This window comes from Vulpes lagopus, chromosome 8 (assembly GCF_018345385.1).
Source record: "Vulpes lagopus strain Blue_001 chromosome 8, ASM1834538v1, whole genome shotgun sequence".
Taxonomy (NCBI): Eukaryota; Metazoa; Chordata; class Mammalia; order Carnivora; family Canidae; genus Vulpes; species Vulpes lagopus.
This window is the reverse complement of record NC_054831.1, coordinates 118,062,127-118,081,088: the sequence shown is the minus strand read 5'-3', so window position 1 is coordinate 118,081,088 and position 18,962 is coordinate 118,062,127. Positions and strand designations below refer to the sequence as shown.

Below are 18,962 nucleotides of genomic sequence, written 5' to 3'. Positions count from 1 at the left end.
AGATTAAGCGTATGTAAAGTGCTGAACAAGCGACTTAGACCTGATAGGTGGTTGTCTTCTCTTGCAGTTCCTTCCTGCCGCCGCTGCTGCTGCTAATAGGCTTGTGTGTATATATATCCTTTGTGCTTTTATCTATTTTCCTGCTTATGTACATTTCCCTCCTCCCTATCCCCCCACCCTGGCCTTCTGACAAAGCCACCACCATTTTGTAAGGGACTGTAGTTTCTCTCCAAACCGATGGGAAAGTGAGTTTTTGGATTGCCATCACACAACCAACATTTGTCACCTTAGTTCAGGTGGGGAGGTGAAGTCAAGTGAGGGGGAGAGCCTAGGAACGGCCGTAGGCTCCTCCCATCTTAGGCATCCCAACCTCTAAAGGAGGTCACTTTCGCTTTAAATGCAAATTGCCTCCTGCCAGCTCCACTTCCACGGCTCCCTTCCCTAAGAGGGGAGCAGCAAGGGCGGAGGGAACCGTTCGGAAGCCTCCGTGCAGACCCCACACCTCCAGGTCAGTTGCCCCCGTCCAGGGTGTGGGAGGGTGCAGGACGTCGCAGGCCTGATGCTCCGTTTTGGATCCTGGCTCCCCATCCCCAGCTGAGCGATCCATTTGGCGGCACACGGCTTTGAAGACTGAGCGTGGGAAATAGATCCCAGGTGGCCCCAGCCTTCCTGGGGAGCAGGGGTTCCTGCTCCAATTCGTCTATCGAGTCCTTAATTGGGCTAAGCTGCTGCAACGCGAGACGCGGGACGTGCTCCTGTCTCCCCTCCACCACACCCCCTCGGGGCCAGCCAGCCGGGGGCCAACTCCGATGCTTATGCCCCCGGTGGCGCCACCATCCCAGAGTGCAGCCCCCGGCTTGGTGGCGGCGGCCCGGGGCGAGCCGCTTGGGAGAGCCTGGCCTCCCCCGGAGGACCTCAGCGGCCTGAGGCGCAGGGTGGGGCTGGGCTGGGGCTGAGCAGTGCCGGCCGCGGCGGCCCTTTCGGAGGCCGAGTGCGCCCGCCGCCCGCCCCGGCTGCCGCGGAAGCGGAGCCGCCCTCGGGCTGCGGAGCGGGAAGCGGCGGCGCGCGGGCCCGGAGGACTGGGAGCCGCCGGAGCCTTGCGGCCGGGCGCGGGCGGCAGGGGACGGATGCCAGCGGCCAAGTCGGGGAGCCCGCGGGGAGCCCCGTCCCCGTCTTCTGGTGGCTACTGCCCGACACCCAGGTCTCCCCAGGTGCCCCCCCGTACTTGGCCACCCCCCTTACTGACGGGGCGGAGGGGCTTGTCGGCGTCTGCCCGGCCGGCTGGCTGGATAGAGGAGGGCCCAGTGAAGGCGCTCCGAGTCCGAGTCCGAGTCCGAGTCCGCCGCCCCGCCGCCCCGCCGCCCCGCCGCTTCCCGTGCCAGCTCCGCCCCTCAGCTACTGAGGCAGGAAATCCCAGCAGCAGCAGCGGGGGAATGGTGCCCGCTCCACCCCTCCTAGGCGGGGGGCAGGCGGGGGCCCTAAGCTGGGTCCTGGCAGGCCCTTCAATACACATCCAAGACCCCAGTAGGAAGGCACTGGCCTCTGGCCCTGCCCATACTGGACAGAGGAGGGGACCGAGGCCCTGACAGTTTGAGGGGACAGTCAGAAGGTCCAGGACCCATGCTTTGCAGCTCTCAGGGCTTGCGGGATGAAGTGATGACTTTGCCTCTCACTGTCTCAGTGGGACCTGAGGCCTAACTGGCATCCAATGGAGGACAAGAAGAAGAAAAGGAGCCCCAAGCCCTGCCTGACCCAGCCAGCCCAGGCCCCGGGCACACTACGAAGGGTCCCTGTGCCCACCAGCCACAGCGGCTCCTTGGCCCTGGGACTCCCTCATCTGCCATCCCCCAAACAGCGGGCCAAGTTCAAGAGGTGGGTACAGAAGGAAAGCAAGGCAAGGAGGGAGGGACCCCAACTCTGGGCTGAGCCCTGTGGGAAGGAAGGTAAAGACAGCCTTAGCCTAGTTACTAAGCAACAGTTGATGCCTTCCCTGGGGCTGCCCTACTGGCTCCTAAGAACTCAGAGATGCCTCCGCCCCAATCTCTGCCCTCAGGCTTAGGGTAAAGCTAAATGGGTGACTGTGCACCTTAGAGAAGGGAGTGAGGCGATGCTGCCAGAAAATGAGAGGCTATAGGGCACACGAGAGAGACAATGTCAAAGCCAAAGGACCTGCCTGACATGGAAGAAAAATATTGCCCAGAAGGTTCCCAGAACCATAGGTGGTTTGTGGCCCCAGAGAATCATGGAGCAGGAGATGGTAACAGGATACTCAGGTGTACGTACGATTTGAATTTTCTGCTAAATTTTTCTTAATGATTAGGAATTTGCATCCTACCCTTCAACCTGTCCATGTGTGTTTCCCACTAAACACGAGGTGTTCTTTCTCCCATTATCATGCCTCTGGCTTTGCACACTACTAGCCTGAGACAGATGTCTGGGGATGGTGACAGTGGGATGTCACAGAAGCTCAGAGCTGGAACAAAGACTGTAGGGAATGCAACAGGAGAGAAGGGCGGGCAGGCTGAGAAGGCTCATTCAGTGTTATCCTGGGGTGATGGAAAATTCAAAACAGTTTTGAAGTAGAAGAGGAGCAGAAAGACATTTTGGGGAGAGATAAGATGGCTGTCGTGGCAATAAGGAGTAAATGTCCCCAAGTGAGGGCAAATGATACTCGGGGTCAGGTGAAGAATGAAGGCAGGGCTCAGATAGGAATCCAAAAGCCCCCTTCCAGGCCTGGTTCTGGCCATGAGGGTCATCTGAAAACAAAAACTTCTTTTGACCTCTTCTCCCTATCCCTCCTCACCTGCTCCCTTCCCATCCCAATCTGGTACTCAGGGCAGGGCCACAAGAACAAACATCCCTTTCTGTTCTGGAGTAGAGAGGAAGATGAATTAGTGCATAAAGGGCATAAAAAAACCCTTTGGGTACCTGGCCACTCCCACTCTGTGACCATGGTCATACCCACCCCAACCAGGGTAGGCAAGGAGAAATGCCGCCCAGTGCTGGCTGGAAGTGGGGGCGGCTCTGCAGGCACCCCCCTGCAGCACTCCTTTCTGACCGAGGTGACCGACGTCTATGAGATGGAGGGGGGACTGTTGAACTTGCTCAATGACTTTCACTCAGGCCGGCTGCAGGCCTTTGGTGAGTCCCAGGGGCTGGGCCAAGAGGGTATGTGGCGGTGAGGGTGGAGGGCCTGGTCTCTGGGAGGTGGCTGGGGCCCGGGTCCCAAGCTGCTCCCAGAGCTCAGACAGGTGCTGTCCAGGGAAGGAATGCTCCTTTGAGCAGCTGGAGCACGTGCGGGAGATGCAGGAGAAGCTGGCCCGGTTGCACTTCAGCCTGGACGTGTGTGGGGAGGAGGAGGAGGAGGAAGAGGAAGAGGACGGGGTCACTGAGGGGCTGCCTGAAGAACAGAAGAAGACGATGGCTGACCGCAACCTGGACCAGCTGCTTAGCAATGTGAGTCAGGGGTGGGTGCTGCTCTTCCCTGGGACACTGGGGGTGGGGGAGGTAAACCTAAGACTAGTCCTGGCCCCTGGGTGAAAAGCTGGGGGTGCATGGAGCCTCAACCCCCACAAGATGGCTCCCAGAGCATCTGAGGTTTGGCCTGGTGCCTCTCCTGACAGAAACCTCCTTTTCTCTCTGTTGACAGCTGGAAGATCTTAGTAATTCTATGTATCCTTTCTGGGCAATCCTTCTGTGTGTATGTGTGTCTACACCTCCCACAGCTGAGATGAGTTCCCTTCTTCCCACCACCCTCTAGGAGTATTTACAATATAACCAACCTCTCTCCCCTTTCTGTGGAACTGAAGAATTAGCCACAAACTGCCCCACCCACAGATTTCACCCAAATAGCAGGAGGAAGGTAGTTGCAGGGAATGTGAGTTATGTACTTACGAAGATCTTTGCAAGTGAGGCTCCTGGCTGGCTCAGTTGATGGAGCACGGGATTCCCAGTCTCTGGGGTTGTGAATTCGAGCCCCATGTTGGGTGTAGGGATTACTCAAAAATAAAACTTCTAGTTACACTAGTGAAAAAGATATTTTTTTTTTCTTTTAAGAGAGGGAGATGGGGTGAGCCGAGGGAGAGGGAGAGAATCTTACACTCCATGCCCAGGCAAGAGCTCCCTGCAGGGCTCCATCTCACAACCCTGAGATCATGACCTGAGCCAAAAACCAAGAGTGTGACCCTTAACTGACGGAGTCACCCAGGCGCCCCCAAAATAAAATCTTTAAAAGAAAGAAAATCTTTGCAAGTAGTTTAGCTGACACCAATCCATGGCAAAGCTTGTCGGATGTCTTCCTACTCTTTCAACATTGGACAATTATTTTCACTGATTTCACTTTACTGGGGAGATCCCCATCTAGTCTTAAGCCAGAAATAGTGCAGGTGCACGTACCTGCAAGATCTAGACCAAGAGAGAAGGGATAAGCCACCTAGCAAGGGGGGCAGGTGTGGACTGCAACCTGGACCACGGATCACCCGACCCCCCGCCCCCGCCCTAGTGCAGTTGGGGAAGGGCGGACGGGGCGGGACAGCCTGAGGTCCAGAGCGTCACAATCCTTGACTGGCACAGCCAGAAGCTGCACCTGGCGGAGAACGCCGAGCCTGAGGAGCAGTCCGCCGCGTAGCGTCGGCCCCAAGTCGGACCTCTCACTCCGTTCAAACTGTGACTTTTTACTGATTCGATCGGGTGTTTCGCGGCCCCCCAGGTGCTATGGGGGAGGGGGGCACTGGATGGAATTAAACCAGACAGACACCGGCTCCGTGTGCTTCCTGCCTTCCCTGCGCCGTCACCCGGGGAAGCCCCCGGCCGCGACCCCGCGGAGGCACCGGGCGCCACACACGGTGGCTCGGACGCGCCAGCTCGGGGGCTGGAATTCCCAGTGCCGGGTCTGCGAGCGCGAGGGGTGAGCCCGCGGCCCGACGCCGGGCACCACTGCGGGAGGAACAAGGTTGCCATGGAGACGGGGGCGGAGCCTGCGCGCGGCGCGGACTCGTGACGCAACTCGTAGGCGCCGGGCCAGCGGCGGGTCGGTGGGCGCCGGGATGGAGCGGGAGCGGTTGGTGTGGAGCGTCTCGGCGCTGCAGGTGCGGAGCGGGCCGGGGGCGCACGATTCCCACCGCGGGATCTCGGACTGGGCGGTTCGGACGAGATGCGGCTACCACGCTCAGTCACCCTCCCTCGTGCCCCCTTCTAGAATCACCGGCCCACCCCCACCTGAAGAATGCTGGGACCCACGGACCGCCCCCCCCCCGCCCCGCCACTCCCCCCGTACGCTCCTGCGGGATCCAGAAAGTGGGGGGAAGGGCCTCAAATCCAAGAGGGGGATCCAGTCCGGCATCCTCCCTTGAACGCCTGTCCTGACGCACGGAACCACCTACCCTTTCCCCGTGGCCAGATCCCCTCTTACAGTCCCTGGGATGACCTCTCCAGGAGAATCCCTCACATGTTCCCACTTCTGCAGTGATAAGCATTTTCTTTCCCCTTATTCTCCACGCCAGGCCTGCGTCCGGGGCTTCTTGGTCCGACGCCACTTCCAGAGTCTTCGAGCTGAGTATGAGGCTATTGTACGAGAAATCGAGGGTGATCTGGGCACGCTTCAGTGGACAGAGGGCTGGATTCCCAGGCCCCAGTTTATCCCAGAGGTACTAAACATCCCAGTGGAAGAAAGGGGGGTAAGGAGGGACCTGGGCAGGGAATGCAGAGAAATGGTAGCATCCACCCCTTCCTGTTGACGAGCTTTTCTCAGGGGAAGTGACTCCACTCTTCACATTACAGTCCTTAATCCTTACCACTTTGCATGCTAAATCTTGGCACCCAGATGTTTTTGGATGGTTTAGCTGTGAGGTTCTCATACTTCTAATTTCTTAGAAGGCAAAATCCCATCGGACCCGGAAACCCCAAAGGAGGGCACCAGATCCACAGCAGGAACTTTTGAGCCGCTTCTCAAGTAAAGAACCTGAGAGAGATCTTGTCTTGGGGGAGGTGATGCTGAAGAGGTCAGGAAAGAGCTCGGCAGACTCAGGAAGTCTTCTTTGCAGAAGTGACAGCCCCTGGTTTCAGGATGAGCACAGCAGGAAAGCCAGGAATGTCAGCCAAGAGGAGATCAGAGATACACCAAGTATGGAAAACCCAGGTACCTCTCTGCCTGGACTCAGGGCAAGCCCCTGACCTGCTCTTGGCCTCAGCTTCCCCATCTGAAAAGTGAAAGCCTTGTGCTCAATAAGGTGCATCCCTCTCCTCTTTCCCCATGCCTAGTTAATGGCACTCATGGGTAGGGAGGGGGAGAGTAGCCAGTGCCCAGTGTGTACCCCTAAAAGCCTTCTTCCTCTTTTCTTCCCTCCTTCACAGAAGCTGCAGGTCCAGGACTGCCCTACAGCCCCACAGAGCTCCGGGAGCTCCAGTACCACCACAACCACTTGGCCATGGAACTGCTGTGGCTGCAACAGGCTATCAGTAGCCGTAAGGAGGTAGGCACTACCTTGGAGCCCTTCTTGCATGTTTAGGGCCAGGGGTGGGGCTTAGAGAAAAGCCTTATGCTCTATGCTTAAGCAGTCTTGCCTGGTACAGTGTCTGTGCTCTTCCCCAACAGTACCTGATTCTCAAACAAACACTGACATCTGGCCCAGAGGTGAGCCGGCCCAGAGACAAGCCCAACTTGTGCCCAGATGGCAGGACACAGACCTGTGAGAGGGCTGGGTCACAAACAAGCCCACCACCAAAAAAACAGTCCTACAGAGACAGGACCACTAGAGAGCCAGACTATGTGGATGACTGTTGGAGGCTCAAAGCACAATGCCACAAGTCCCTGGAAAGACTGGCCACTACAGACAAAACCACTGCTGGGATCAAGTACAGGGACCCATGCTACAGAAGAGCTGGGCCACAGCTGCCCACACTATCAGATAACCAGGTCTTAGAGAACAGGTTCACCAAAGAGCCAGACTGTGGGGAACAGACCTTTGGACGGACCTGCCCGCAGCGGATGACTGCCCTGGATGACCACACCCCCAAAGGCCTCAAACCCAGGGGCTCCTATTCCGAAAAGGCCAGGACCTGGGTGCCCACACTCTATGAAGACCCAGATATTGAGGACAAGTCTCCCAGAGGGCCGGAACACAGAGAGGCCAATCGCCAAAGAGCTAGGCCATGGAAGTTGGACCTCTCAGAGGACTTTGGCATCTGGGATGAGACCTTGGCAGAGTATGGTGGCCAGGACCTCTGGAAGACTAAACCACCTAAGGGCCAGTTCCCTAGTGACAAAAGCTCCAGAGACAGAACCTCCAATGAACCTAGCCACGAGGAAGGGAAAAACCAGAGGACTGTACCATGGCAATCAGGGCCGCCTGAGAAACTGTCTTCAACAGGAACACTCCACATGGGAGAGGAAGGCCCTCCCTGGGGAGCCAGGGGGAAGACCCGCTTCCAAAGGGGGGTGCTATGAGAGGGTGATGAGGGAGGCAGGGCTTCATCCTTGCTCCCTGCTACCAGCTCTACCTTCTGCCCTTGGCCATTGGTGGCTAATGGGGCCAAGAGAAGCTGGAGCAAGGAGCTGGCACCAGCATAGGGAGAGGAGAGGAAGAGACTCTCTTCCATCCTCTGTCTGTAGCTTAATCCAAATTTTGGGACAGGGAGTTATCCGGGGTAAGTAAAGTGGGGAGCCTGATAGAGAATAAAGGTTTTTCATGATTCTACACCTGGTTGCATTCATCATCTGTCTCTGTTCAGGATCGACATTGGGCCTTCCTGTTCCCTACCTGCTGGCATGGGGCATCTTCCCAGGGCTGGCCGGGAGCCACAGTCCAGGGGCTGACTGGCCATCCTTGGGAACAGCCCCCAAAGCTGATCTTCCTTTGAGCTCAGCCCTTGGCCTTCGGAGTGGCAGGGCACCTCAGAATTCTTCCTCTATCCAGTATTGGAACATCTGTGTTTCAGTGTTATCTCCAGCACTGCCTCTCACTAAGCCCCAGAGTCTTCCTTCCAATAGTCATCAGACCCACCCAACTCTCGAGAGGCCCCACCAAGGGCTGACTGGCTGAGACCCAGAATGGAGACACATGCTCCTGCAGTCTCTCCCTGCCTTCTTTGGTGAGGGGGCAGGACTCTACTTATGATTGGCACTACTCCCAGCCTGCCTGGTTGCCTGGCAACAGATCTGCGTCTATGGCAGAGGACACACACTATGGCTGGTGGTGGCAATCCAGCAGCCAAGAGGGTGGTGATATACCGGAATGGGGACCCCTACTCTCCAGGCCACCAGCTGGTGGTGAGTCAACGCTGCTTTCCCACCCTGGAGACCTTCCTCCAGGAGGTGACATTGATTGTGCAGGCCCCAGTGGCTGTGCGGGCCCTCTATACGCCTTGTCACGGCCACCGTGTCACTGACCTGGCCGACCTGCAGAATGGAGGGCAGTATGTGGCTGCTGGCTTCGAAAGATTCCGCAAGCTGCAGTGAGTGGGCTGGGGCTGGTTAGAGCCTTGGGAGGGAGGGAACTGCAAGAGCAGTAGTATTTGTATTTAGTACTTGTATGTGCAGGCATCTCATATGTTCTCTTCTGGAATACAGCAGCCCTATGCAGGGGGTGGTCTTATCCCTGTTCTGTAGCAGGGAAAGTCAAGACAGGCTAAATATCCTGCCTAAGAGCCTACAAATTACAAACAGCAGAGCCACAGCTCTAGGGAATGTCTGACCCTGGTATTTATGCCCATCACAGGACTGGGCTGCTAGGAGAACATTCTCTGCAAGGTGAGCCCCTTTTTCCAAAGGTTCTTCTTGATCGGATCCTCTACCACCACCATCGCCCACCGCTAAATCCATCCATCACTTCCTCCCTGCTGTGATTAGGCAACCTGTGCTCTCCGCTGGCTGGGGTCATCCCCTCTGCAGGTGGGGCCATGCCTTCCAAGATGGGAGAAGAATTTTGAGTACCTGAGCTTCCAACTCCTATCTGGTTTCCAGGTGCTCCTCAGCAGTCACCTGAGGTTGCTTAGGGTGGCATAAGGAGCAAGGGGTGGGAAGCCAGGCTGACTTAGAATCTGGGATCTGGCACGTACTTCCGTGTACTTTAGGTGAGTCACTTAACTTTCTCTGTCTCACGGAAAATGAGATACACTTGTGAGTGAGAATATTTCTGAGATACAGTATGATGCTTAAGGAACTAGTTTCTCTTGACCTTTAATCTTAATGGTTGGTGTCTGAGACCCCAGTCTGGATGCTCAGCCTGACACAGGGCCCTAAGGCAGGTTCAAGGGCCACATCTGTTTCTGGAAAGATGTTTTGAGACTATCCCAGTAGGAATGGATACCTGGTAAGCTGAGCCCCCAGGCTCCCCAAGATGACCTGTGACCCATCTGTCCTTTCAGCTATTTACCCCCCGGAAAGAAGGATTCCGGTGGAAAGGGCAGCAGATTACCAGTGAGTACTGGGAGTGTCCTCTAACCCTTCGTGGGGTTGCCCCCAATTCTGTCTTGGAAGTCAGGGGCCCTGGAAATAACGGGACCTGCCAGTTCCACAGGGGGCACTCTGCACACCCACTCTGGAGCCAGTTGCTGCCCTTCCTGGGGTGCAGGATTTCAAAACTTTCCCTTGATCCTTTCCCAGCCTTTTACTTTATCTCCAGATTGTGGTCCCCAAAGCAAAGAGAAAGCTGTAAAACACATGGGGGCAAGGGGATGGTTGGAATGTGACTCCAGGGAGATGGAAGGGCCCTTTGGCGAAAGATGTAATCTATCCCATCCCTCCTTGCCCCCCTTGGACTGACCCCTCCAACCAAAGGCTTCAATTCTGTCCTGATTTGAGGGCGTAACTTGGGTTTCAGGGTCCTCCTGTGACTCACTACCCACGTGACAGGACCCTTGGATTGCAACCACCTGCAGGCTCCCCCTGCTATATCCAGTGAGTACCAGCATCAGAGAGCAGGAACAGAGATTCTGTTTCAGTGAAGACCAAGAAAACGGCAGTGGGTTTGTTCCAGGAGGCCCCAGGTCACCAGCAGGGATATAAAAATTCCCAGTGTGAGACACCTGGGTGGCTCAGCGGTTGAGCATCTGCCTTTGGCTCAGGGTGTGATCCTGGGGTCCGGGATTGAGTCCCGCATTGGGCTCCCTGAAGGAAGCCTACTTCTCCCTCTCTGTCTCTCATGAGTAAATAAAATCTTTACAAAATAAAATAAAAAGTCCCAACGTGCCTGATGGGTGAAAATGGACCCATGCACTGGCTCTTAGATCATCTTCTGGCCCCGTGCTACCCTTCTTCCTCTCACACAGGGGGTTCTAGGGACTCTTCTTACCAGACTGCTTTGTCCCAGTGTGTTCAGGAATGGGGACCTGTTAAGTCCCCCATTTAGCCTGAAACTGTCCCAGGCTGCCAGCGAGGACTGGGAAACCGTGTTGAAGCTCCTGACTGAGAAGGCCAAACTGCAGGCTGGGGCTGTGTGCAAGTGAGTGCGGAGTATGGGTCTGGGGAGGTCCACAAGTCCCTAGAGGGAGCCTCCCTACTGATTCCAGCTGCCCATGAGGGCGACAAGGCAAAAGGAAAGCACATTTCCCCAAATGGGATTCCTTCTATGCCACAGGGAGAGGCCCCTCCAGCTGAGCACCTGGAGGCAGGGCAGAGCCTGGGTGACTGGGCCAGGTGCCCAGAGGGCCAGCAGCCAAAGGATACCTTGGGATAGCCAAACCCATGCCATCATAGTCTGCCAAATATGAAGAGGCGTCTTGTTCACGGGCCTTTACTCACTTACCTCTCTCCCAGACTCTGCACCCTGGAGGGGCTCCCACTGTCAGCAAGAGAGGCTCTAGTGAATGGCCATTATTATGTGGCTGTTGGAGAGGAGGAGTTCAAGGCCCTCCCCTATCTGGAGCTGCTGGTGCCTAACCCCTCACTGCCCAGGGGCTGCTGGTACGTATGGGTGAGGTGGTGGGGCAGCAGAGTAGGGCAGAGGAAGCCAACCTGATCCCATGTCCTGCTCTGCCTACTATAAACCTTTTTTTTGTTGCAGGCACCCCCCAGACCCAAAGTCTAGACTCCCCAAGCAGCGGGTAGGTGACGGGGGAGGCCATGGGAGGCAGGAAAGGAAAGAAAGGGGGGTGACTGGCTAACCTCTCCTCCAGCTCAGGCTCTTATCACATCTTCTTGTGGAACAGAGGTTACCATTCCCATTTTCCAGAGGAAACACTCAAGTCACAGGAGTGAAGTCAGTTGTTCAGGGTGACACGATTACTGAATGGTGAGGGCCAGACCAGAAGCTGGGGTAAAAGACTACTCAGCTAGGCTCTAACGAGGACCCTTAGACTCTGAGTTGCTGGACCTAATGCCTTCCTGCCAGGCTGGATGCTGGGAGAGAGAACTGGCATATCTGGCATAGTAGGGTCCAGAGGAGCTTATCAGCTCCCCAGCTGATCCCAGACCTGAGCCCTCTCAAGAGATGAGCCACTGAGCACTTTGTGGTAAGGGTTTGGGGGACATGGCCTGGCTTCACTGGGCCTCTTCACTGGCTTCACTGGGCCTTCACGGGGCCTGAGTGCCAGGCCCTAGCTGCTGTCCCTGGATAAGGCAGCTTAATGGGAAGAGGGAGACAGGAGGGGATGCAGGCTACGAAGATGGATGGCATCTCTCCCAACTTCCCACAGGCACCAGCAGCATTCAAGCTTGGCCTGCCAGGAGTGAAGGCAAGAAGAGCCAGTACCCAGAGTCCAAGCCCCATATTGCCTCTACAGGCCCATGGCCACAGGGCACAGGTACCACAGCCCTCTTCAAAGGAGCCAAGCCAAACCGGGCCTTTTTATGCCAGACCCCAGCAGGCCATTCAGCCAAGAAGCAGGCTCCCCATACCCTCATTTTCATTTCCATCAGGTGAGGGGACCCTGGGCCCTTCTTAGCCACCCTCTACCAGTTTCAGATAATGTTCCCCACTGTTATGGGAGGGGTCCATGAGGGCATGGATGCCCGGGTATAGAGCTGCTCTGGACCTCCGCACACATCCTTCCTGCTGCCCCATGTGCATACGTGGCCCCTGGCATCTCCATAGGGACCTGGCAGTAGGAAAAGAAGCACAGGGAAACTCAAAGCACTGAAACTTCAGGGGTGGGATTTGGAAGGAATGGGGGCCAAAACCCTGCCTCAGAGCTACCCTGCCAGCCTCCAAGATAGTGGGGAACATGGAGCAAGGCTCAGGGGAGGGGAAGGGACTGGGACAGAAGGGCAAGGGAAGAGCTGATGGCTCCTTGGCCTAGGCATCAGCCAACACTGCCTCTTTCATCAGGAGTAAAGGGAGTGTATGAGGCTCCCCACCCAAGGAAGGAGACAGCAGGGGCCCAGGAAGTGGCAGATGACCAAGACACCTGCACAGAGGACCCCTTGGATCAGGTAAGCAGGAGCTGGAAGCAATATGTTGGTTCAGGAGTTCTGAGTTGGAATGGCAGCCCTGGGTCCCTGGAGAGTTCCCCGTTAGGACTGTGAGCAGATCTAACTCTCCAAGCCTGACCTTCTACCTTGTTAAATGAGAGGGCAGATCCAAATGTATAAATTCTCTTCCTTTCCTGGGGTCAGAAACTTCAGCTGAGGGCAGGAGGCGACAAGGGATGCTAATGTTCCTTCCGTATGGCCTTCCGCCTCCTCCAGAGGGCAGCGCAGATGGTGGATGAGGCCCTGTGCCCAGAAAAGCAGCCTGGGGCTGAGGCAGCAATCTCAGCCTGTCTTGGGATTCAGCAGCGCCAGTGAGGAACTGGAGTGGCCACTCAGCAGCCACCTATCATCCTCCTCTCCAGCAGCCTGTTCCAGAGGACCCACAGCCTCCTCTGGGCTCACAGGATACTCTGTAGCCCCCTCAGCCCTGCCCCACTCTTCTCCTAAACCTACAGCCCAGTCTTCTTTTCCTTCTGAGTAGAACAGCCCTACCCTTGGAAGCCATGTTCCTATGGGGTTCTCTGGCCAGAGACAGGAGGAGCCAACCAAGCTTGGGGGAGAAGCTATAAACTTGGGAGCAGGTCTGTTGCAATAAAAGAATACTTACTGTCCTCCGTCTGTTTAGTGCAGATTTATTTGAAGCTACTACTCTCCCGGCACCATGCCACTTGACGGAAGTGACCTGGTTGTGGGACCCCAGGCTGTCTATTTGAGAGGGGCAGGCAGGTGAGGATTTCCACCCATCTCACAAGTGGAACAGGCAAGGCTCCTAGACTGTTCATCTCTACACCTGCCATTCTGGTGTACCTTCTTCCCCTCAGGTCCTCACCTCAGCCAGCCAAGGCCTCTGACAGCCCTAGAGACCTTCTGTTTGCATTTCTGGCTCAGGCTGCAGCTGGCCATCTCCATGCCGTCCATGGCCCCTGCTGCTGTGACAGTCTAGATCAGGCCATGATGACAGTGGCTGGCCTGGGGGCCCGATATGACAGCACAAAGAGAGCTGCTGGGGCAGAAAGGTTGCTGGAGAGGTATGAAGTCTCTCGTGCTAAATCCTAGCAGTTGAACTGCAGTTCTCCTGTGTGAGCCACCATGAGGTAGCTAATGCACCCTAAGAGATGAGGGTGTTGAGGCTCAGAGGGGGAAGTGCTAGGTCCATCTGCTCACTGGCTGCACCTCACAGCTCAGGGAGTTCCTGGAGGTAGAAGGGCTGGAGGGTGGCATCGGCCCACTCACAGGGCAGATAGTTGCCCCTGGGTCTTGCTCACGGAGCTTGTGATGCAGAGTGCAATTCCTGTCACGGTGAGCACCATGCCTGTAAGTGCTCCTGGGAGAACAGGCAGAAATTGAGGGGCTGATCCCAGCTATGCTAGGAGGAGCTGGTGCAGGGCTGAGGGATCAGGGCAGAAGGGCTTTCCCCAGAATACCTGGAAGAAGGAAACTCTGATGGCTGTAAGGAAGCAGGAGAGCTGCAGAGGCAAGGGGAGGGATGGGAGATGGCTCTGGGAAAGCACTAAGCAGGGTGGCAAGGCCCAAGTAGCAGCTTCCTGCACTTGCAGTGGCCTGACTTACCTTTTCCACCAATATCTTCTCCAAGGACCTTCCCAACAATCAGTGTGAAGACAATGGCCAGAGAGTTACTGATGGGCACAGCTAGAGTCAGATCTGAGTAGTTGGAATGAAAAAAAATCTCTGAGTTGCCAAAAACTGTCTGTCTAGGCACAAAACACATTTTATCAAGACAGCCAGTTTAAAAAAAAAAAAAAAAAAGGCAGCAGGGGAGGGGGGAAATATCATTTTCCAGATGAAATCACAGCACAGCTCAGGATTCAACCCAGGTTTCCTGAGTCTAAATTCAGTGCTCCCTCAACTCCAGCACAAAGACCTGAACTATAAGGTGATCTGGGAACACCCTGGTTTGCTGATAAGGAAGAGCTCCTGAGATCTCAAGGATGTGGAGACAGGCCCCAACACCGAAAGGACACAATAGGATGAGTGCAACGGCACAGCCCCCCTTTATTAAGTGCCCACTGTGTGCTAAGTGCTCTGTGTACGCCTCTCCTTCAATCTTCATAACACTGCGAGATGAGCATTATCACTTCGCAGAGATAAGGGAAACAAAAGCTCAAAGAAGACAGACACTGAGGCAAGTTGAGGACTTAAACCCAGGTTGACCTGATGCCAAAGCCTGTATCCTGACTGAACTGAATGGACGTGGACAAACCAAACAGCAAGTGAAGCATACCTGATGGTTTCAGCTCAGGCTCAGGCCTTATGGAGTTAAAGGACAGAAATAAATGTCAGAAGCCAGGAGCCAAGGATAACTGGGTGGCTCAGTGGTTGAGCATCTGCCTTCTGCTCAGGGCGTGATCCTGGAGTCCCAGGATCGAGTCCCACATCAGGCTCCCTGTGAGGAGCCTGCTTCTCCCTCTGCCTATGTCTCTGCCTTCTCTCTGAGTCTCTCATGAATAAATAAAATCTTGAAGAAAAAAAAAAAAGAAGCAGAGACTCAGGTACATGTTCAGGATGGGCCCCACAGGGCTGGGCCTTGGGTAGAGGACACAACGATCCAGCATCTGTCCCATAATTTTGAAGTTCCAAGGGACACCCAATAAACAAACTTGAAAGGCTAAACCAGTCAATACTGTTACCTTAAAATGTGTTACATAGGAACATCTGGGTGGCTCAGAAGTTAAGTGTCTGCCTTCGACCCAGGACATGATCCTGCAGTCCCCGGATTGAGTCCCACATTGGGCTCCCTGCATGGAGCCTGCTTCTCTCTCTGCCTGTGTCTCTATCTGTGTGTGTGTGTGTCTCTCATGAATAAATAAATAAAATCTTAAATAAAATGTGTTACATATAAGTTTTGTACACTTAAAACCTTTTAAGACAGGCGGGCACCTGGCTGAGCATAGTCAAGAGCATGTGACTCTTGACCTCAGGGTTATGAGTTCAGGCCCCACGCTGGGCATAAAACTTACTTAAAAAAAAAAAAAAGAAAACTTGTTAAGAAAACAGATCTCAGGATGTGTGTGGGGCTCAGCGGTTGAACATCTGCCTTCAGCTCAGGGCGTAATCCTGGAGTTTACGGGGTCCACGAGTCCCACATGGGGCTCCCTACGAGGAGCCTGCTTCTCCCTCTGCCTTCCCTATGTCTCTGCCTTCTGTGTCTCTCATGAGAAATAAATAAAATCTAAAAAAAAAAAAAAGAAGACAGATTTCATGTTGTGTTCTTACTACACACACACACACAGAGAGAGAGAGAGAGAGAGAGAGAGAAGGATACATCAGAAACTGACTTACTTGATTATAAGACTTATAACTGCCAGGCTGACTGCTCACATTGGCCCCTTAACTCATTCCTTTCCAAGCATTCCTGGTTTATCTGCTTCTCCTCCCGAGAGTCCCCACCATGGTTGGCATTTCCCATCCAAGAAACTGACCACAACTCCTTTTTTTTTTTTTTTTTAATTTTTTAAAATTTATTTATGATAGTCACACAGAGAGAGAGAGAGAGAGAGGCAGAGACATAAGCAGAGGGAGAAGCAGGCTCCATGCACCGGGAGCCCGACGTGGGATTCGATCCCGGGTCTCCAGGATCACGCCCTGGGCCAAAAGCAGGCGCTAAACCACTGCACCACCCAGGGATCCCCTGACCACAACTCCTACCTACTCAGAGCTGCTTCCCTGGGCTTACGCACCTTCCCAGGAATTCCATGACTGCTAAAGACTACTCTGCAACAGTAGATAGGAAAGGGGAGCGGCAGGGAGCAGTGGAAGAGCAAGGGTGGTGGAGTGAGACCGACCCAGGTTTCTCTGTGCAATCTTGGTTAGGTCCTTGTTCACTGGGCCCTACAATAGTGATAGCAAGGGGACAGCATCTCCATACCACAGGGCTGGTGTAAGATGAAACAGGGTAACGTGTCTAGCCCCTGGCTGAATATACACATCCTTGATCTAGTGACCGTTGCTGCTGATTATTACACGGGCAGATGCTAAAGAATAGAGGTAGGGCAGGTGATGACAAAACAGGACCCTAAGATTGCCATTTGCTCAAAACTTGGTAAAGGGCTAACCATAGTATAGGAAAAGGGTTCAGCATTCTTGGGCAGCAGGATGTGTGTGCCACAAGCTTTCAAACTTTCTTTACTTTTTTTTTCAAACTTTATTTTTTTCAAGTTTTATTTAAGCAATCTCCACATCCAAAATGAAGCTTGAACTCATGACCCTGAGATCAAGAGTAACACGGTCTACTGACTGAGCCAGCCAGGCACCCCTCAAACTAATGCAGGGCTTGCGTTTTTATTTTTAATTTTATTTTTTTTAAGATTTTATTTATTTTATTTTTAAGATTTTATTTATTTATTCATGAGAGACACAGAGAGAGAGAGAGGCAGAGACACAGGCAGAGGGGAAAGCAGGCTCCATACAGGAAGCCTGATGTGGGACTCGATCCCAGGTCTCCAGGATCACACCCCAGGCTGCAGGCGGCTCTAAACCGCTGCGCCACCGGGGCTGCCCTTTAATTTTATTTTTAAGTAAACACTACACCCAAACTTAAAATCCTGAGATCAATAGCCACATGCTCCACTGAATGAGCCAGCTGGGTGCCCTTAAACATAACTTTTATGCACTGGGAAACCAAAAAATTCACTTGATCTGCTCTGCAACATTTGTTGTATTTAGTAATCTGGAACCAAACTTGCAATATCTCTGAGGTATGGCTGTAAAATGGGTAAAACTAGTACAGAATCTGATGCAGTAGAAGACAGTCAACAATCAGTAGGAGAAAGGAAATATATATTTATTGAGCTCCTACAGTGTTCACCAGGTATTCTGCTAGATGCTTCCCATACACTGAATTTAATCCTCTCAATGCTACAAAGACCATCATATAAAACCAATGCTCAAATAAGAGACTTGCTCAAGGTCAGCCAGGTAGCAACACAATGGAAGCAAGAGTGTCAAGGCCAGCCATTGGCATAGCAAAATGAACCTTCTCTCTTCCTCTGCTGCTGCACAAGACTGACAGGCTTCAAACCAACCCAAGTGCCCGGCAGCATACTCCTAGTTAGCCCACTGCACCCCAGCTGCTCAGAAAAGAGGGTGCAAAGAGGGAACCAGAGATGATAGGCTCTGCCTCACTCACGGAAGCAAGGTGTTTCAGGTACCCTCCCCAAGTGACTCTTCCGGGTAGCCCCCACCACTGAGCATAGCAGTTCTAAGTCAGAGACCCACCTGTCGATGCCAAGGTGAGGTAGTAGAGAAGGGAGCCACACTGGTTGAGGAAAAAGGGCATCAAATACTGGAAACAGAAGAAATCTGCAGTCACTGTGATGCTTGATTGAGCAGCCCTGCCTTCTTTGAGCTTCTAGATATGTCCTTCCTTGGAGGAAGGGATAGCTATAAGGGTCCAGAGAGTGGTTAGCCTTCTGAAAAGGACCCTTCCAACAAGTTACTAACAAGTTACTGACTGAACTCTGTGCTTTTGCTTTGAAGGCTTCTCCCTCAGCCCGTGCAAGTCCCTGAATGCCAATGTCACTCCCTCCAAGAAGCATTCCCGGAGGCCCCTACTCCAGCCTCCCTCCTGTGAACTCATGAAGCACTTAATCTGTACCTCTCTCATAGGCCTTAGCTCTAAGCCGTGGTTGTGTCTATGTCTTGTCTTTCCCACTAGCCTAGACTGGCAGCACTGGACTCAGAGGTAGTTCTCTGGATAGAGGTTATCAGAGAATAACGTTCCCTATCCTCCCTCCCGGGTCCATTTGAGCCCCAAGTCCTCCCTCAGTGAGGTCTGTTGGACAGATTACCATAATAAAATACTAGTCATCTCAACCATAGATTGAACCCTAATTATCTCCTAGACCCAATGTTAAGTGGTCTATGTGTCTCGCCTCGTTGAATCCTCACAACTGCCCTCATAAGATGGTTACCACTATCATTTCCATTTTACAGATGATGAAACTGAGGCTCAAGGAGGACCTAGCGACTAAGCTGGTGGAGCCAGATTCTGCTCCAGACTTGGATCAGCTATGCACGAGAAAGGGGCCATTCAGAGACACACCTCAGTATTCAAGAAGAGGGTCTTCATCTCCTGCAGCAACTGCCGGGCCCACGTCGGCTCATGGACCTGCTGCAGGCGGGCGGAGGCCCGCTTCAGCAGCGGCTGTGTGCCACCCCACAGGGCGGCCACCAGCACCAGAGCCAGCACCTGCCCTGGAGGGAGATGCGAGTGACCCTCATCCCCGACAAAGGGCCACCCGCCGGGCCCAGCCCTTCTCGGGCCTCTTTTCCCCCCGTCAGCCACCCCCACATCCCTCCCTCGCTCTCCGACGCCCCGGGTGCGACTGGTGGGTAGGAAACGGCCCGGGAGGCGGATGGATAGATCCGGCAGCCCGGAGATTGGGGACCGGGCGGAGGTAAGTTCAGGGAGGGGAGGTGAAGCGGCAGAGGAACCCCGGGTAGGGTCTGGGAAGCCCCGAAAGGGGTGGGGCCGCCTACCCACCAAGGGACGCCGCCATGGCAACGCCGCTCTGGCCCACTTCCGGGGGCGAAGGGG

The 18,962-nt window shown here is 54.3% G+C and overlaps 4 protein-coding genes across 7 annotated transcripts; 3 read left to right on the top strand and 1 right to left on the bottom strand.

Annotated features, from left to right (window-relative positions):
• The first annotated feature begins 386 nt into the window (after nucleotides 1-386).
• CCDC28B (coiled-coil domain containing 28B) lies at nucleotides 387-4,758 on the top strand. 2 transcript variants are annotated; one of them, XM_041766702.1, is made up of 6 exons: nucleotides 387-508; nucleotides 1,682-1,872; nucleotides 2,975-3,141; nucleotides 3,263-3,456; nucleotides 3,650-3,672; nucleotides 4,573-4,758. In XM_041766702.1, the coding sequence occupies exons 2-6, from the start codon at nucleotides 1,709-1,711 to the stop codon at nucleotides 4,625-4,627; spliced, it is 603 nt and encodes a 200-aa protein (XP_041622636.1). In that variant the 5' UTR covers nucleotides 387-508; nucleotides 1,682-1,708; the 3' UTR covers nucleotides 4,628-4,758. The 2 variants fall into 2 exon arrangements, with proteins under 2 accessions (XP_041622636.1, XP_041622635.1); XM_041766701.1 differs by lacking the exon at nucleotides 4,573-4,758 and having other exon boundaries at nucleotides 3,650-4,034.
• IQCC (IQ motif containing C) lies at nucleotides 4,752-7,689 on the top strand. The gene is made up of 5 exons (XM_041766699.1): nucleotides 4,752-5,087; nucleotides 5,502-5,645; nucleotides 5,872-6,136; nucleotides 6,352-6,470; nucleotides 6,593-7,689. Exons 1-5 carry the CDS (start codon nucleotides 5,046-5,048, stop codon nucleotides 7,442-7,444), a joined length of 1,422 nt encoding a protein of 473 aa, XP_041622633.1. The 5' UTR covers nucleotides 4,752-5,045; the 3' UTR covers nucleotides 7,445-7,689.
• Nucleotides 5,902-18,961, bottom strand: TMEM234 (transmembrane protein 234). 3 transcript variants are annotated; one of them, XM_041766704.1, is made up of 5 exons: nucleotides 18,909-18,961; nucleotides 18,468-18,619; nucleotides 17,642-17,708; nucleotides 13,976-14,068; nucleotides 5,902-6,053 (listed from the first exon to the last, which is right to left on the bottom strand). In XM_041766704.1, the coding sequence occupies exons 1-5, from the start codon at nucleotides 18,922-18,924 to the stop codon at nucleotides 6,022-6,024; spliced, it is 360 nt and encodes a 119-aa protein (XP_041622638.1). In that variant the 5' UTR covers nucleotides 18,925-18,961; the 3' UTR covers nucleotides 5,902-6,021. The 3 variants fall into 3 exon arrangements, with proteins under 3 accessions (XP_041622638.1, XP_041622637.1, XP_041622639.1); XM_041766703.1 differs by lacking the exon at nucleotides 5,902-6,053 and adding an exon at nucleotides 13,023-13,730; XM_041766705.1 differs by lacking the exon at nucleotides 5,902-6,053 and adding an exon at nucleotides 13,690-13,830.
• Nucleotides 8,098-12,883, top strand: DCDC2B (doublecortin domain containing 2B). Its single transcript, XM_041766706.1, has 9 exons — nucleotides 8,098-8,451; nucleotides 9,364-9,415; nucleotides 9,819-9,895; nucleotides 10,308-10,439; nucleotides 10,754-10,900; nucleotides 11,001-11,040; nucleotides 11,719-11,854; nucleotides 12,264-12,367; nucleotides 12,623-12,883. The coding sequence occupies exons 1-9, from the start codon at nucleotides 8,111-8,113 to the stop codon at nucleotides 12,719-12,721; spliced, it is 1,128 nt and encodes a 375-aa protein (XP_041622640.1). The 5' UTR covers nucleotides 8,098-8,110; the 3' UTR covers nucleotides 12,722-12,883.
• Nucleotide 18,962: the final 1 nt, after the last annotated feature.

Coding starts and splice junctions, on each gene's coding strand:
- CCDC28B (XM_041766701.1), top strand. CDS start 1,709: ATGGAGGACAAGAAGAAGAAAAGGAGCCCCAAGCCCTGCCTGACCCAG. Junction 1,873..2,974: donor CAGCGGGCCAAGTTCAAGAG/GTGGGTACAGAA, acceptor CACCCCAACCAG/GGTAGGCAAGGAGAAATGCC. Junction 3,457..3,649: donor TGGACCAGCTGCTTAGCAAT/GTGAGTCAGGGG, acceptor CTCTGTTGACAG/CTGGAAGATCTTAGTAATTC.
- IQCC (XM_041766699.1), top strand. CDS start 5,046: ATGGAGCGGGAGCGGTTGGTGTGGAGCGTCTCGGCGCTGCAG. Junction 5,088..5,501: donor GGAGCGTCTCGGCGCTGCAG/GTGCGGAGCGGG, acceptor TCTCCACGCCAG/GCCTGCGTCCGGGGCTTCTT. Junction 6,471..6,592: donor CTATCAGTAGCCGTAAGGAG/GTAGGCACTACC, acceptor CTTCCCCAACAG/TACCTGATTCTCAAACAAAC.
- DCDC2B (XM_041766706.1), top strand. CDS start 8,111: ATGATTGGCACTACTCCCAGCCTGCCTGGTTGCCTGGCAACAGATCTG. Junction 10,440..10,753: donor CAGGCTGGGGCTGTGTGCAA/GTGAGTGCGGAG, acceptor CCTCTCTCCCAG/ACTCTGCACCCTGGAGGGGC. Junction 11,041..11,718: donor CTAGACTCCCCAAGCAGCGG/GTAGGTGACGGG, acceptor TTGCCTCTACAG/GCCCATGGCCACAGGGCACA.
- TMEM234 (XM_041766703.1), bottom strand. Junction 14,069..17,641: donor CCTCACCTTGGCATCGACAG/GTGGGTCTCTGA, acceptor CCAACTACTCAG/ATCTGACTCTAGCTGTGCCC. Junction 13,731..13,975: donor AGAAGATATTGGTGGAAAAG/GTAAGTCAGGCC, acceptor CTGTTCTCCCAG/GAGCACTTACAGGCATGGTG.